Source organism: Canis lupus, chromosome 20 (genome assembly GCF_011100685.1).
Source record: "Canis lupus familiaris isolate Mischka breed German Shepherd chromosome 20, alternate assembly UU_Cfam_GSD_1.0, whole genome shotgun sequence".
Classification (NCBI taxonomy): domain Eukaryota; kingdom Metazoa; phylum Chordata; class Mammalia; order Carnivora; family Canidae; genus Canis; species Canis lupus.
This window is the reverse complement of record NC_049241.1, coordinates 45,790,535-45,803,549: the sequence shown is the minus strand read 5'-3', so window position 1 is coordinate 45,803,549 and position 13,015 is coordinate 45,790,535. Positions and strand designations below refer to the sequence as shown.

General features: G+C 56.4%; 1 protein-coding gene, 1 long non-coding RNA gene and 1 other non-coding gene across 3 annotated transcripts; 1 reads left to right on the top strand and 2 right to left on the bottom strand.

Annotated features, from left to right (window-relative positions):
* Positions 1–530: 530 nt before the first annotated feature.
* Positions 531–2,381, bottom strand: LOC102155151. The gene is made up of 3 exons (XR_005375024.1): positions 2,248–2,381; positions 1,036–1,132; positions 531–647 (listed from the first exon to the last, which is right to left on the bottom strand). It is a non-coding gene; the product is annotated as an uncharacterized LOC102155151 (transcript).
* LOC119864716 lies at positions 600–5,313 on the top strand. Its single transcript, XR_005375023.1, has 3 exons — positions 600–811; positions 1,430–1,646; positions 4,539–5,313. It is a non-coding gene; the product is annotated as an uncharacterized LOC119864716 (long non-coding RNA).
* A 1,000-nt stretch (positions 5,314–6,313) lies between these two features.
* BST2 (bone marrow stromal cell antigen 2) lies at positions 6,314–10,543 on the bottom strand. Its single transcript, XM_038566909.1, has 5 exons — positions 10,139–10,543; positions 9,262–9,337; positions 8,906–8,966; positions 8,465–8,607; positions 6,314–7,344 (listed from the first exon to the last, which is right to left on the bottom strand). The coding sequence occupies exons 1-4, from the start codon at positions 10,442–10,444 to the stop codon at positions 8,484–8,486; spliced, it is 567 nt and encodes a 188-aa protein (XP_038422837.1). The 5' UTR covers positions 10,445–10,543; the 3' UTR covers positions 6,314–7,344; positions 8,465–8,483.
* Between the last annotated feature and the right edge of the window lie 2,472 nt (positions 10,544–13,015).

The window sequence follows — 13,015 nt, the reverse complement described above, 5'->3', positions numbered from 1 at the left end:
GCTTTACTGACAGGAAGTGGGGAGGGGCCCATCAGCACCTGGACCCGCGTTCCCCGAGACCTTCCAGAGAACCTCACTCCCCAGGATCCGCTAATCCTTCTCCACCCCCAGCCGTTTCCGGGGCTCCTCCCCAGGGACTCCCAGCTCCTTTTCCAGGAGCTCCACCTTCAGATCCCCCGTCCCCTCTCCCCTCGCCTCCTTCCCTTCCGCTCCTCGCCCTTCCCCAGGGCCCTCCAGGGAAGCCCGACCCCAGGGACTCCCGCCCCCAGAATGCGGCCCAACCTGGGGACGCTCGCCCGCAGAGAGCCCACGTCCTTCACCACCCCTAGGCTCCGACTCTAGGACCCGCCTCCGGCCCTCCCATCACTCAACTCCCCGAAGCCCCTCCCGCACGGCCACGCCCCTTCTCCATCCGGGGACGCTCCATGTGCTGATTGGTCGAAAGAACGAAGTCTTGCGCAGCTATTGGCCGCGCACCGCGCCCATCCCGCCCCGGGCCCCGCCCTTCACTCACGCGCGTTCGCGCAGCACCGCCTCCCGGGCCGCGCAAGCTTCGGCTTCGGCCTCGGCCGCGCGTGCGCGCTGCTGTGCCTCGTCCAACCGCCGCGCAGACTCCGTGGCCGCCGCCTCCCAGCGCGCCAGGGCTTCTGCGGGCGCAGGGAGTGGGTTTAGGTCCGAGCCCTCGCTCCCGCCGGGCCAACCCCGGCCTTTGAGTTTACGGTCTGCCTACGATTTGCAGCCTTGCCTCGTGCGAATTAAATTTGTGTGCTGTTTGCGTGACCTTGGCGTGTCACCTGCAGGGCTTTTCATGGTTTGTATTGCTTTTGGGAGTCGTGCACGTGGCGTTTGCATATTTTGTTGCATTTGCGTTGTTTTTGTGACATTTGCGTGGCCTTTGAGTGTTGTGTGCATTTCTTTCCTAACTTTTCATTCGCGTTTGCGTGTCGTTTAAATTACGTTTGCACCTGTGCGTGCTTTTGCGTAACCAGGAGCCTTTAGGCTCCTCCCACCCCACCCCTTGTGCCCCCAACACACCTGTGAGCGCCCCGTTCTCAGCCCCCATCTGGGTCCCCTGTGCCTTGGCCTCGTCAATCTCAGTCTTCAGGGTCATCAGTTGCGTCTGAAGCCGGCTCTGAGGAGTGGAGGGGAAGTGAGGAGAGTAGGGGGCCCGGGGGGGAGGGGGGGGCGGGAGGTGGTCGGAGAGAAGAAGTGAAGTCTCCCCTCTTTCTGGGGGCGACTGAACTGACACTGGTCACCGTGTTCCCTGAGCTTTATTTGGGATGTCCTTTGGGAGTCCTGTGGTTGTAAAACCCAGAAGTGTGACAGCTGGTCTGTCCAGGTTCACCAACCCCCTACCCCAAACCACCAGATGTGGAAACGGTTTAGGTCTGCGGTCACACTCGGGTTCTTCAATTCTACCCACTTCTAGATTCACTGGGGGTTTCAGCCCAACACAAGCCAGTTTGGTGGTTGACAATGTTTGGGTTTCTGGAGGATGCTACTTCAGCTCTGGGAGACGTTCTTCAAAACCACTGGCCTGCCCGGCCTCCTCAACACATCTCCCACTGAGGGGCAGAGTCAGAATTTGAACCTAGAGCAGCTGCTTTTAACCTCAGTGGCCTCAGGCCCTTCCCTGAGGCAGGCAGGTAAAGGACAGAGGTCTGTTTTGATTTCTAGAATTCACACACTGCTCAACTCTTGCTGGGCCTGGTACACAGAGACACAGGGCGGTCAGTAAATGAAAGATCGGGACCTTGAGGATGGTTCTTTTGCAAGGCCCAGGGCTGAGAAGGGTTAAGAAAGAGTTGGAAGGGGTAGCCAGAGGAAAAGGAAGGACCTGGCCAGTACCTCCCCCAAGAGGCCAACTTTAGCCTCCTAATTACAGGTGACATGAATGTCCCTCTCTCGAAATAGGGCTTTTGGGCCACTGGCTGGGGGAGGTTGAGTGGGCACCCAGGGGGAGGGTTAGCACAGGGCCTCCCCAGGTGGGCTCAGGGTCTGGGGCTTCCCTAGCCACCACCAGCTCTTAGGCAGATAGCAGAGAACTGGGGGCTTCCTTGGTCAGAGGTAGACCCCAGGGGGAACCGGTATTGTAGGATCTGGAAGGGACGACGGTGCTCTTCTCGTCTGCCTCCCTCATTTGAAGAATTAGGGAAACTACTGCACAGGGGGGCGGCCCCGGGGCTGTGTGTGCGCGCCCTCTCCCCTGTTTCCCGGATACCCTGGCCCACCACCCTGCCCACCTACCTGGCGGCCCTGGCAGGCCCGTAGTGCCTCCTCCAGCTCCCCGCGGGCGCGGTTGGCCTGGTCCAGCCGCCGGGCCAGGGCATCCCCACGCCGGGTAGCCTCGGCCAGCCGCCGCTGTAGGTCCTCGACCTCGGGCGCCAGGTCCCTGGGGGGCGCCGTGGCGTTGGCCCCTGGCTCGGGGCAGCGAGGCCCCCGGGAGGCCGCCGAGGCCAGGTTCCAGGCCAGCAGGGCCGCCCCGGCCGCCGCGGCCGCCAGGAACACCGCGGCCCCGCACAGGGCCAGCACCCGCCAGGCGCGGCCCGGCTCCGGCCCCGGCTCGGCCATGCCGCCGTCCACAGCTCTGGCCCCAGACAGCCTCGAGCAGCTAATTGGCACCTTGGGGCGCCAGGGACACCCACGGTTCCGCCCCTCCCGGCCGTGGCTTCCCGAGTCCGCAGGGAGGGGGCTGGACCCCCGCCAGGGGCCAGCCTGGGCTCCCGGAGCCCAGGGCGGGGTTGGGGGTCCCGGGTTCCAGTCCCGCCTCTGCACCCCATGTGCTGTCCTCTGAGCCTCAGAGTCCGCCCCGCCGTGAAGTGGGAGCGGCCGTAGCTCTTGCCCCCCGGGGCCCAGTGGGTACCATGAGGGCACCTGTGCCCAGCACCCATCTGCATTGGGGGTACTCGGTAAGGATCCCCATTCCATTCATGGAAACACTGAGGCTACAAGAGGGAGGCTACCGCCTGGCTCCACGCCCTCGGTGCTGGCTGTGAGGGTCAGGGGTAGACCCACGGGGGACACCCCCCCCCCGCCCCCTGCCCGGTCCCATCGGGCCGCCAGGGGGCGACCTTACACCGCGAATCAGATCCAGGCCAGTCTAGGAGCCTCCTCCCCAACTTCCCCTCCTCCTCTGCTTCACCTTCCTCCCCCAGCTCCCCTGCCCCTCCTCCTCCCTTCTTCCTCTCTCCTCCCTTCCTCCCTGTCCTCCCTTCTTCCCCCCTCCTCTTCCTTTCTCCTCCCTTCCTCCTCCTCCTCCCCCTCCTCCTCTTCTTCCTCTCTCCTCCCTTCCTCCCCCTCCTCCCTTCCTCCTCCTCTCCCTCTTTTCCCTCCTTTCCCCTCCTTCTCTTTTCACCTCTGGCCCCTCCTCCACTTCCTTCTCCCCTTCCCCTCCTCTTCCTCTTTCCCTTGTGCTAGGGTGACTCCCAGCCAGCCCTGTGCAAAGAATTGCACCAAGAGTAGAGCAACAAGCAGCAGAGAATTTATTCACTCTCCAGGGGAGGAGAGGGGCCAGACGTCAGGAGAGATGGGGAGTTTCTGCTACTCTGGGCCTTTTAAGGGGTTTTAAGGGTGTCAGAAGGTGGCAGCTGCACCCGGTGGGGGGGGGGGGGAGTTGTGAGGAGGAGTTGACACCTGGCCAGGTAGAGCAGGAGGTGACATGCTTCTTGGGGCGGGGGTAGGGTGGGGGCTCTGTCCGGGCTTGTCTGGGATGTGGTTGTGGTTGGGCTAGAGAAGACTATGTTGTGTAGCTGTGGTCTATTTTCTGGGAATGAGGGGACCATTTCCTGGAAAAACCAAGAGTCAGGGTCAAGTACAGACACCTGTGAGTTTTATCTGTGGGCTTGATAGGTGGCTTTGTTTGTTTCTTTTTCTTTTTTTAAGATTTTATTTATTTATTCATGAGAGATACACAGAGAGGCAGAGACCCAGGCAGAGGGAGAAGCAGGCTCCACGCAGGGAGCCCAATGTGGGACTCGATCCCGGGACTCCAGGATCACACCCTGGGCCAAAGGCAGGGGCTAAACCACTGAGCCACCCTGGGATCCCTGTTTGTTTCTTTTTAAAGATTTTGATTTATTTATGAGAGACACACAGAGAGAGGCAGAGACACAGACAGAGAGAGAAGCAGGCTCCCTGCAGGGAGCCCGACGTGGGACTCAATCCCAGAACCCTGGGATCATGACCTGAGCCAAAGACAGATGCCCAACCACTGAGCAACCCAGGTGGCCCAAGGAGGGGGCTTTGGATAGTACCCTTTCACCTTCAAGTCCCCTATGTCTTTATTTGCTCCTTGTGGACCCTCTTCAGACCTCCTCTTCTGGCAAACACTTTGGCATCCCAGGGCCTTCGCATTGGCTCTTTGCTCTGTCTGAGCACCCTGTCCTCTCTCTTTGCCCAGCTAACTGTTCCTTACAAGCTCCCCCCACCCCTACCCCTGACTGGTGTTTCTCCTCCTCTAGAACCCTTCCCCTTCCCTACTAACTCAAGCCCCTTTTGACTAACTCTCTGAGCTCTTCTGCAATTTTATCTTTTACAAGTTTGAGTCCCAGCTGCCCGCACCATCAGACTGGGGGAGCTCCTAGAATGCAAAGCCTGCATCTGCCTCTTTCCCTGCTGCCGCACATTCGTCATGCAGTAAATGTGAGCCGTGTCCTCCCCATCCCTGTGCCCCTCTTCCACATGAAGAAACCAGAGCCCAGAGAGGCCAAGTCACAGGGCAGGGTCACACAGCAGCCTCTGGTCACTACCAGATTCCCTCTGGAGCTGGAGCCCCCACAGACCTGCAGGACCCCTCTGACCTGACTTGTCAACCCTCCACTGGGTCACAGCCAGCGAGGGAAAAGGGGTGTTGGGGAGTAAGAATTTCCTGTCCCCTTCTAGATCCTTCTAGCTGGACTAAGAATCAAATTGACATGAGACAGGTTAACAAGAAAAAATCAAATTTAATTTCATATGGAAACAGACACGGAAACTTCCAAAGGCAGGCAAAATCAGGTTTATACATCATTCTAAACTACAGAGAGGAGGAAGTAAGGGTCTGGGACTTCATAGGGAAGGAATACAATTCACAGGAAGATGTCTAGTAATGTATTCTAGGCCACTCAGAGAGAATGGGACACCCAGGATTTTGATCAAATAGGCCTTGTGAGGTTTCTTCCTGTCTACCATATCCAATTCACGGTATGATGTAGTTATCTATTGGTGAGAACTCTCTTCCTGGGGCAGTTCCTCTGTTTAAATCCTTTTTAGGCAATCATGGGGGAGGAATGAGCTTTTGCTGAATATGCTGGGTTTTGATTGCTTTTTGTTATTTTATTTTATTTTTTTTTTTAATTTTTTTTTTTTTTTTTTTTATTTATGATAGTCACAGAGAGAGAGAGAGAGAGGCAGAGACACAGGCAGAGGGAGAAGCAGGCTCCATGCACCGGGAGCCCGACGTGGGATTCGATCCCGGGTCTCCAGGATCGCGCCCTGGGCCAAAGGCAGGCGCTAAACCGCTGCGCCACCCAGGGATCCCTGTTATTTTATTTTTTAATCAGAATATTTTATTTTGTTTTATTTATTTTATTTAAGATTTTATTTATTTATTCATGAGAGACAGAGAGGCAGAGCATAGGTAGAGGGAGTGCTTGCAGGCTCCATGCAGCAAGCCCAATGTGGGACTGGATTCTGGGATTCTGGGATCTCGCCCTGAGTCAATGGTAGATGGTCAACCCCTGAACCACCCAGGCATCCCCAGAACATTTTATTTTATTTTATTTTTTAAGTCGGCTCTACACCCAAGTTTGTGGGGCTCAAACTCACAACCCTGAGATCAAGAGTCGCAGGCTTTACAGACTGAGCCAGCCGGGCACCCCTTGATTGCTTTTTTTTTTTTTTTTTTTTACTTATTTATGATAGTCACACACACAGAGAGAGAGAGAGAGAGAGAGAGAGAGGCAGAGACACAGGCAGAGGGGGAAGCAGGCTACTCACAGGGAGCCCCATGTGGGACTCCATCCCCGACCCAGGATCACGCTGTGAGCCAAAGGCAGACGCTCAACCGCTGAGCCACCCAGGCGTCCCCAGGAGAGGTTTATACTCAGCCATGTAGGAGGGTTTGGGAGAAGAGACTGATTGGCTTGAATCCATCATATTGGACAAACCTGTTCTTGGGCACCATGGAAACAAACAGCCCAGGCATGGGGGTGGGGGGGGCGGAGGATGGTGGTGGATGTGAAGCCAACTCAGCCCCTCCCGCCTGTCCAGTAGTCACTAAGTCTTAGCAAGCACCCATAGCTCGAGTGACTGATTAACCAAACCTTTCTTTGTATATTTATAGGTCCTGCATTCTTTCTTAGAGCAGAGCACTTCTACACTCTGTCACCAGGCTCTCCTGCACCCCCGGCCCCCCAGAACCAAGGAACCGGAATCCCTTGCCCAACCTGTGAGCACCACAGTAACATCTGTAGCTGGCACAGGCAAGACTGCACATAATCTAGATCGCAGGCTGCAGCACTCCCTTAGCCCATTAACTGCCCCTAAGTCCCTTTAAAAATCTCTGGGCCAGGCAGAAACTTCTGAGTGGCTTTTGGGCTCTGAGTCCCTCTCCCCAGGTGGCCAGCCCCCTGAATAAAGCTCCTGTACCTTTCCAGTCAGGACCCATCTCTGGAATATTTGCCTTTCTGGCTTCTGTAACAGTTTGGGGGGGGGGGGCAGGTCACGTGAGAAGGACTCACTTCTGGGAATCGGAGGTTTCAATTTCTCCACTCCCCCCAGCAGCTCAGAAGCTCTGAGGAAGTCCGGGAATTTTTCTGGATTTCAGTTTCCCTGTTTGTTAGATGGGGCGGTTAACTGGGGGGTGAAATGACTCCGTCATCCTAAAGCGACCTCAAGCAAGCTAGGGACACAGAAGTGAGGAAGAGGAGAACCGTCTCTAGAGCAGTTTCTCACAGGAAGTGAATCTGCACCCCCCCCCCCCCCCCCCGCAGTGGGGGCGCTTGGCAATGTCTGAAGGCATTTTCTGTTGTTGTCACAAGGTAGGGGTACAGGCATCTGGTGGGTAGAGACCAGGGATGTTGCTCAAGATCCTACAGCACCCAGGGCGGCCCCCACCGCAGACAGAGCACAACCCAGCAGTGCTGACAGACCCAAAGGGCCTGGCTCCGGTGCCACCGGCAGGAAGTCGCCTGGACAATAGTTGGGATTCCAGAAGGACTTGGAGAAAGGGAGATAACAGAGGAGGAAGGGCTGAGGGAGCCTGGGAGGATCCATGCAAGTAGATGAAGAGTCTATGGAGACAGCAGCTCTCAATTTTGAAGAAGCAGAGAGACTCTCTGGAGGAGGGGTTCCCAGCGCTGGACACTGCAGGAGGAATAAGAGTTTGGAGTGGGGCCCTGTCACAAAGGCCTGGGCTGTGTGTGTCTGCAGATCCAGGCTTGAATCCTGGCCCCGAATTTTCTGTGGGATGGGATTGGGCACTACGACAAGATGTCCCCCTGCCATAGCCTTGGTTTCCCCATTGGAATAGGCATCAGGGGAAGATCCAGTGAGGAAAAGAGGGGAGATGAGAGTTGATGACTAGGATGCCCGGCATACAGGGAGTGCTGATGAGGGTGTAGAGTCCTGTAAGCTGATCCCAGTGAAGAGCTCCAGGGAGGCAGGGGGATGGTGCCTGCCGGAACCCTAAGGGTTCCTGGGAACGTTCTGGAGCAGGGAAGCTTGGGTGTGGACCCTCACCTGCAGGACAGGCCCCAGATGCATGAGGGTGACATAAACACTCCAGAAACTTCAGGGTAAGGTATTTCCCCCCCAATAGAGGTGTTTACTTTTTGGAGTTCTAAGACTTCAGAAGACAGTGAACTTCTGGAAACCATGACATCGAGAAATAGGTACTCCCCCCACCCCATGCCCTGCCCAGCTCTGGGGGGAGGTGGGGTCGGTGGGGGGAGGCAACCCTGGGCCAACCCCCCTGCTTGTCCATCCCCCAGCCTGCTCCTTGTCCGTGTCGTCCCCCTCCCCTGCCCCTGCTACCTCGCCCACCTCCCCCTAACCGTACTGCCATGTGGCCCCCTCAGAACTGGTCTGGTCAGGGAAGCCTTGAACGGGAAAACAGAACAGGAACCAGCCCCAGCTGTGGGCTAAGAGACACCATTACAGGGACTCAGGGCTGAGGGCGAGGGGGACAGAAGGCGGCCAGCCCCCTACTCTGTGCCCTCCCCCTCCTAGAGACCCTTCTCTGTGTCCTTTTTTTTTTTTTTAATTTTTTTTTAAATTTTTATTTATTTATGATAGTCACAGAGAGAGAAAGAGAGGCAGAGACAGGCAGAGGGAGAAGCAGGCTCCATGCACCGGGAGCCCGTCTTCTCTGTGTCCTGTCCACTACCCTGTCGGCAGGCCACCTCCCCAGACCCTGGCCCATCCCGGACTCCCTCCCCCCTTCTGTCCCCAGCTTTCTTCTACCCCAGGCCACCCGCCTTCTTACCGGCAGGCCTCCTGGGACCTCAGGCCAGCAGAGCCCTAAGGCCTAGGAGCAGGTACACGGGGACCACCACGGAGCCGGGGGGTGCCTTCAAGGAGCTGACGGAGCTGGTTTCCCTTTCCTTGCTTGAGGCCTCCTTCCCTTCTCTGGAGAAAATGTGGGGAGAACTGAAGCAGCTGCCGGGCCTGGTTCTACCAGGTCTGGGCTGGTGACTCCTCAGAGTCTCCCCCTCCTCCCCGACCAAGTCAGTGGGAAGGAGAGTGGGGAGCAGTCACTCAAGGCTCGTGCGACCAGAGGCACCAGGCTGGGGTTCAAACTTTGTGTCCTGAGCAATGGGGATTTCCCAAGCAAAGGGAAGCCTGGGTCTTGGGGGGGGGGTTGGGATGGTCTTGGGGTAAGACAAATGCGCAGGAGAGGGGCATGGTCAGGGGCCGGGGCTCAGACCTTAGCTGCTTCACCTCCTCCAAAGCGGCCTGCAGCTGCTGCTTCAATGTCTCGATCTCTCCTAAGGTGGGACAGGATCAGGGGGCCATGTCAGCACAGTGGCAGTGGCCTGGACAAGGTGTGACAAGTGGCCACATCCTTCACCTGGCTCTACCCTGGGACGTGACACGCCCTCCAGCCCCACCATTGTGCCATCCCACCTTGGAATTCTGGGCCACTCCTTTCCCCTCCTCCACTGGATTCCAGCCACTCCCTGGGGACCCCAACCCTGGGATCCTCCCTCTCCCCTCCCCTTCACTGCCTGACCCACCCCTCCCAATCCCCCTCCATGGAACCCTGGCTTTGTTCTTTCTCACCCTGAAGTTTCTCTCCTCGGGTGAGCTGCTCCTGACCCCAGGCCTTCTCCTTCACCAGGGAAGCTGACAGGGTCACCTGGATGCGGGGGTGGGGGTGGGGTGGGGGTGTGTCAGAGACTGGGGTTCTGGCAGCTGCTGCTCCGGGCCCCAGAAGGGGGTCAGAAGGGCCCGGGGCCAAACCTCTTTCAGGTTTCCCTCCAGCCCTCCCTGCACCCCAGTCTCCCACCTTCAAGAATGACCACAACCTCCCTCTCTCCCAGGGCACCTCAGGATTCCATCCTCGAAAGAGGGGAGGCTCCCCTACATGGGAATTTGGAGGCCTCCCCATGCCCAAACCCTAGGAGAAACTCCTAGACCCTGTGGGCTATTGCCCAAGATTTAGAACACCCCCTACCCAAACCCAGAACACAGGGGGATTTCCAAGGCCAAGTTGGATGTTGGTGAGAGTTTCAAGGTCCCCCAGGTCAGGACCCACTTGAAAGTTTCAAAGTCTCTCCCAGATGGGAGTAGATATATGGAGAGTCCCACCCTTCTTTACGGTGTGATGAGGTCCCCATCCCAAGCCCTAGCTGGGATTTCTGCTGCCCAAGACTGGGGCAGAGAGGAGTTTCTAGCTCTCCTGTACCAGGTTGGAGATTCTTCCCACATCCTAGCGGGGATTTGGGTACTCTGGGCAGTTTGAAGGGCCTGCCCCACACCAGCACTGCTGAGAAAGTTTAGAGATCCCCCAAGCCCTAGTGGGGAAACTCAACTCCCGATGCGGGACTCTGGGGGCAGTTTCAACTTCTATCTCCATCTCCATCTCCGTCTCTGTCTCCATCTAGACCTGGGGGGCCACGCAGGCACGGGGCCCTCTCCGAGAGTTGCCATCTCTTACCACAGTCTTGTTGCAGGTGGTAGCCTGGTCCATGGTCCCCTGTAACGCTTGCCGGGTTTGGGTTAGTTGGCGCTCCAGGAGGCTGGTGACATTGTGACACTCCTGCTCTACTAGGAGGCCATCCCCGCAGGCTTTGCTGTTGGTCTTGACAACAAAGATGATCAGAGCCACAGACAGACCCATCACCACTGGGATCCCCAAGATGCCCAGCCACTCCAGCCAGCTCAGCTTCTGACTTGATGACATTGACTCTGACTCGTCAGTTATGGGCACAGGCCAGTAGTAGTGGTAAAGCGTAGGTGCCATGTAGATCTGCTCACTAATGTAGTGAGTTTGGGCGGGAGTTAGGGGAGGACGCTGGAAACCTTTGGCTGGGGCTACCCCCTGATTAGCATAGGAGCCATCCTGACCAATAATAAGGACCCAGAGAGTCCTCTCGAGGGGGGCATCTGCCGGCAGAAAACAGTTTAGGCTTTCAGTTTCGATTTCCCAGAGGAAAATGTGGGTTGCTTGTGCTGAATTGAAACCTTGAGATTTGGGACGTCTGGGTGGCTCAGTCAGTGATTGATGGTCTGCCTTTGGCTCAGGTCATGATCCGGGGTCCCAGGATTGAGTCCAGCATGGGGCTCCCCGCGAGAAGCCTGCTTCTCCCTCTGCCTGTGTCTCTCTGCCTCTCTCTGTGTGTGTCTCTCATGAATAAATAAATAAAAGTTTTATTATAAAATTAAATAATTTTATACTCCAGGACCATGCCCCGGGCCGAAGGCAGACGCCCAACTGCTGAGCTACTCAGGTGTCCCAAATAAATGAAATCTTGAAAAAAAAAAAAAAAGGAAACCTTGATTTTTTTCTTGTTTGGTGAGGGTGGGTGGGGGGGGGTCGCCGTGAGATCCTGAGGGAGGGATCTGCCTGGATACCCGCATGCAGCTGGGGGTGACAACTGTAGTTACTGAGCATCTCATGCATGTCAGCCTTGTGTTCATGTGTCCCAGGACCTGAAGAAACAGAAGCTGCCGTTGGTTCAGCTCCAAGCTGAGGAAACTGAGGCCAAGAAGTGTGTGGTAGACTGGGGGCAGGGCTTGGCTCTGACTCAAGAGGGGGTCTCTGTGGTGGTGACCCAGCAGGGGTTCTTGCATCCCTGTGCCCAGCCCACTGAGGGGACCACAGGGATCTGTGGAGGGAGGGTGTCTGAGGAGGGACCTAAGGCTGCTCTGGATGGGGACCCCCTGGATGCATGTAGTTCCCTCATTTGGCCCCCAGGGATGCCCCAGCCAACAAATAGGGTCGCCCAGATTACATCTTGGCTCCTGCAGGGAATAGGCTCCTACCTCTAGAATCTGCCTCTGCCATCCCAGGACACCAAGAAAACCCTCTGGACCTCAGTTTTCCCATCTGTAAAATGGGGGAGGGGGCGATAACAGGAGCAGCCTCATCAGGAGTGGCCAGTGAGGAGTTTCTAGTAAAGTGCCTTGACAACCAGGAGGCACTCAATGGATGTGTGGGACAGGGCAGGAGGAAAGGTGAGTGACACAGAAATATGCCCATGGACGGAGAAGCACATTTTGAGGAAAGACAATTCAGTCCATCTGGGGACATGCTGGACCCAAAGTGCTCTCGGGGAGTGTCCAAGGAGAGGCCTCAGAAGGGGGCTGGACCCTGGAGGGAAGCTACACTGCCCTCCACTCCGCATGGCTGGGAGAGCCAGAGCTTCTTGCTGGAAATCAGCCTGCTGAGAGGCTCCCACCTGCTGGCCGTGGCAGCTGGAAGGTAGTTGGGTGCTTTTCCTGTGGCTTCTTCAGCTACAGCCAGACCATGACCCGGATCCCAACCCAGGTTGGGTCAGCCATTTCCGGTGTGTGTGATGAGCTGGGCCAGAAGGCGAGCAGGGCCACAGCCAGGGTCCCAGGCCTCCTAGAAGGCCTGGAGACGTATCTCTAGGCCCCCATTAGACATGCTCTGCCAAGAAGTCCCCATGAAAGCCACTCAGCAGCCAAATAGCAGAGGATGAGCAATGGTCTTGCTGAAGAGGCCCAGGGGGAGCTTGAAAAGGGCCCTCCCTCCCTAGCCAGGACCCCCAGATGCAAACATAAGACTGTTGGCAAAGCTGGCTTCGGGCTGTCCTGGTCTTCAAACCTTTGGGGTCACCTTGAGACTAAAATTCCAGGTCAGAGGCCAAGGCTGTGTGTGAACAGCCCTTCCTCTTGTAGGACCTGAACAAGCAACTTCCTCTCAGCCTCGGTTTCTGTAGCTGTAAAATGGGGATGATACAAATGAAGCCTTTCAGTGGGCCCTTATATTTTGCAACTGAGGCAAGTGCCTTACTCGTCTCGCTCTAGCCCCAGCTCTGCTGACATGAAGTTTTCCCTCTAAAATTCCAAGGGGAACAGGCTGCTGTTTTTCTGACTTTAGCTTCGTTACTTTTTTTTTTAAGTATTATTTTGTCTTAAAATAGTTTTGAATTTGCAGAAAAATGGTGAAGACATACAAAAATGTTCCATATGCCCCCACTTCCAGTTCCTCAGACTTCTAATATTTTACAGTGGTATGGTGCATCTGTTTTATTTTTATTTTTAAAGATTGTATTTATTTGACAGAGAGAGAGAGAGAGAGTGAGAGAGAGAGCACGAGCACAAGCAGGAACAGCTGCAGAGGGAGAGGGAGAAGCAGGCTCTCCACAGAGTAGGGAGCCCAAGGTGGGGCTTGATCCCAGGTTCTGGTCCTGGCTTCTTTCTTTTAGAGAGAGAGAGAGAGAGAGAGAGAGCGCACACTGTGGAGGGGCAGAGGGAGAGGGAAAGAGAATCTCAAGCAGACGCCATACTGAGTGTGGAGCCTGACTCGGCGCTTGATCCCATTACCCTGAAATAGTGACCTGAGCCA

Coding starts and splice junctions, on each gene's coding strand:
- BST2 (XM_038566909.1), bottom strand. CDS start 10,444: ATGGCACCTACGCTTTACCACTACTACTGGCCTGTGCCCATAACTGAC. Junction 9,338..10,138: donor CCACCTGCAACAAGACTGTG/GTAAGAGATGGC, acceptor CCCCGCATCCAG/GTGACCCTGTCAGCTTCCCT. Junction 8,967..9,261: donor CCGAGGAGAGAAACTTCAGG/GTGAGAAAGAAC, acceptor GTCCCACCTTAG/GAGAGATCGAGACATTGAAG.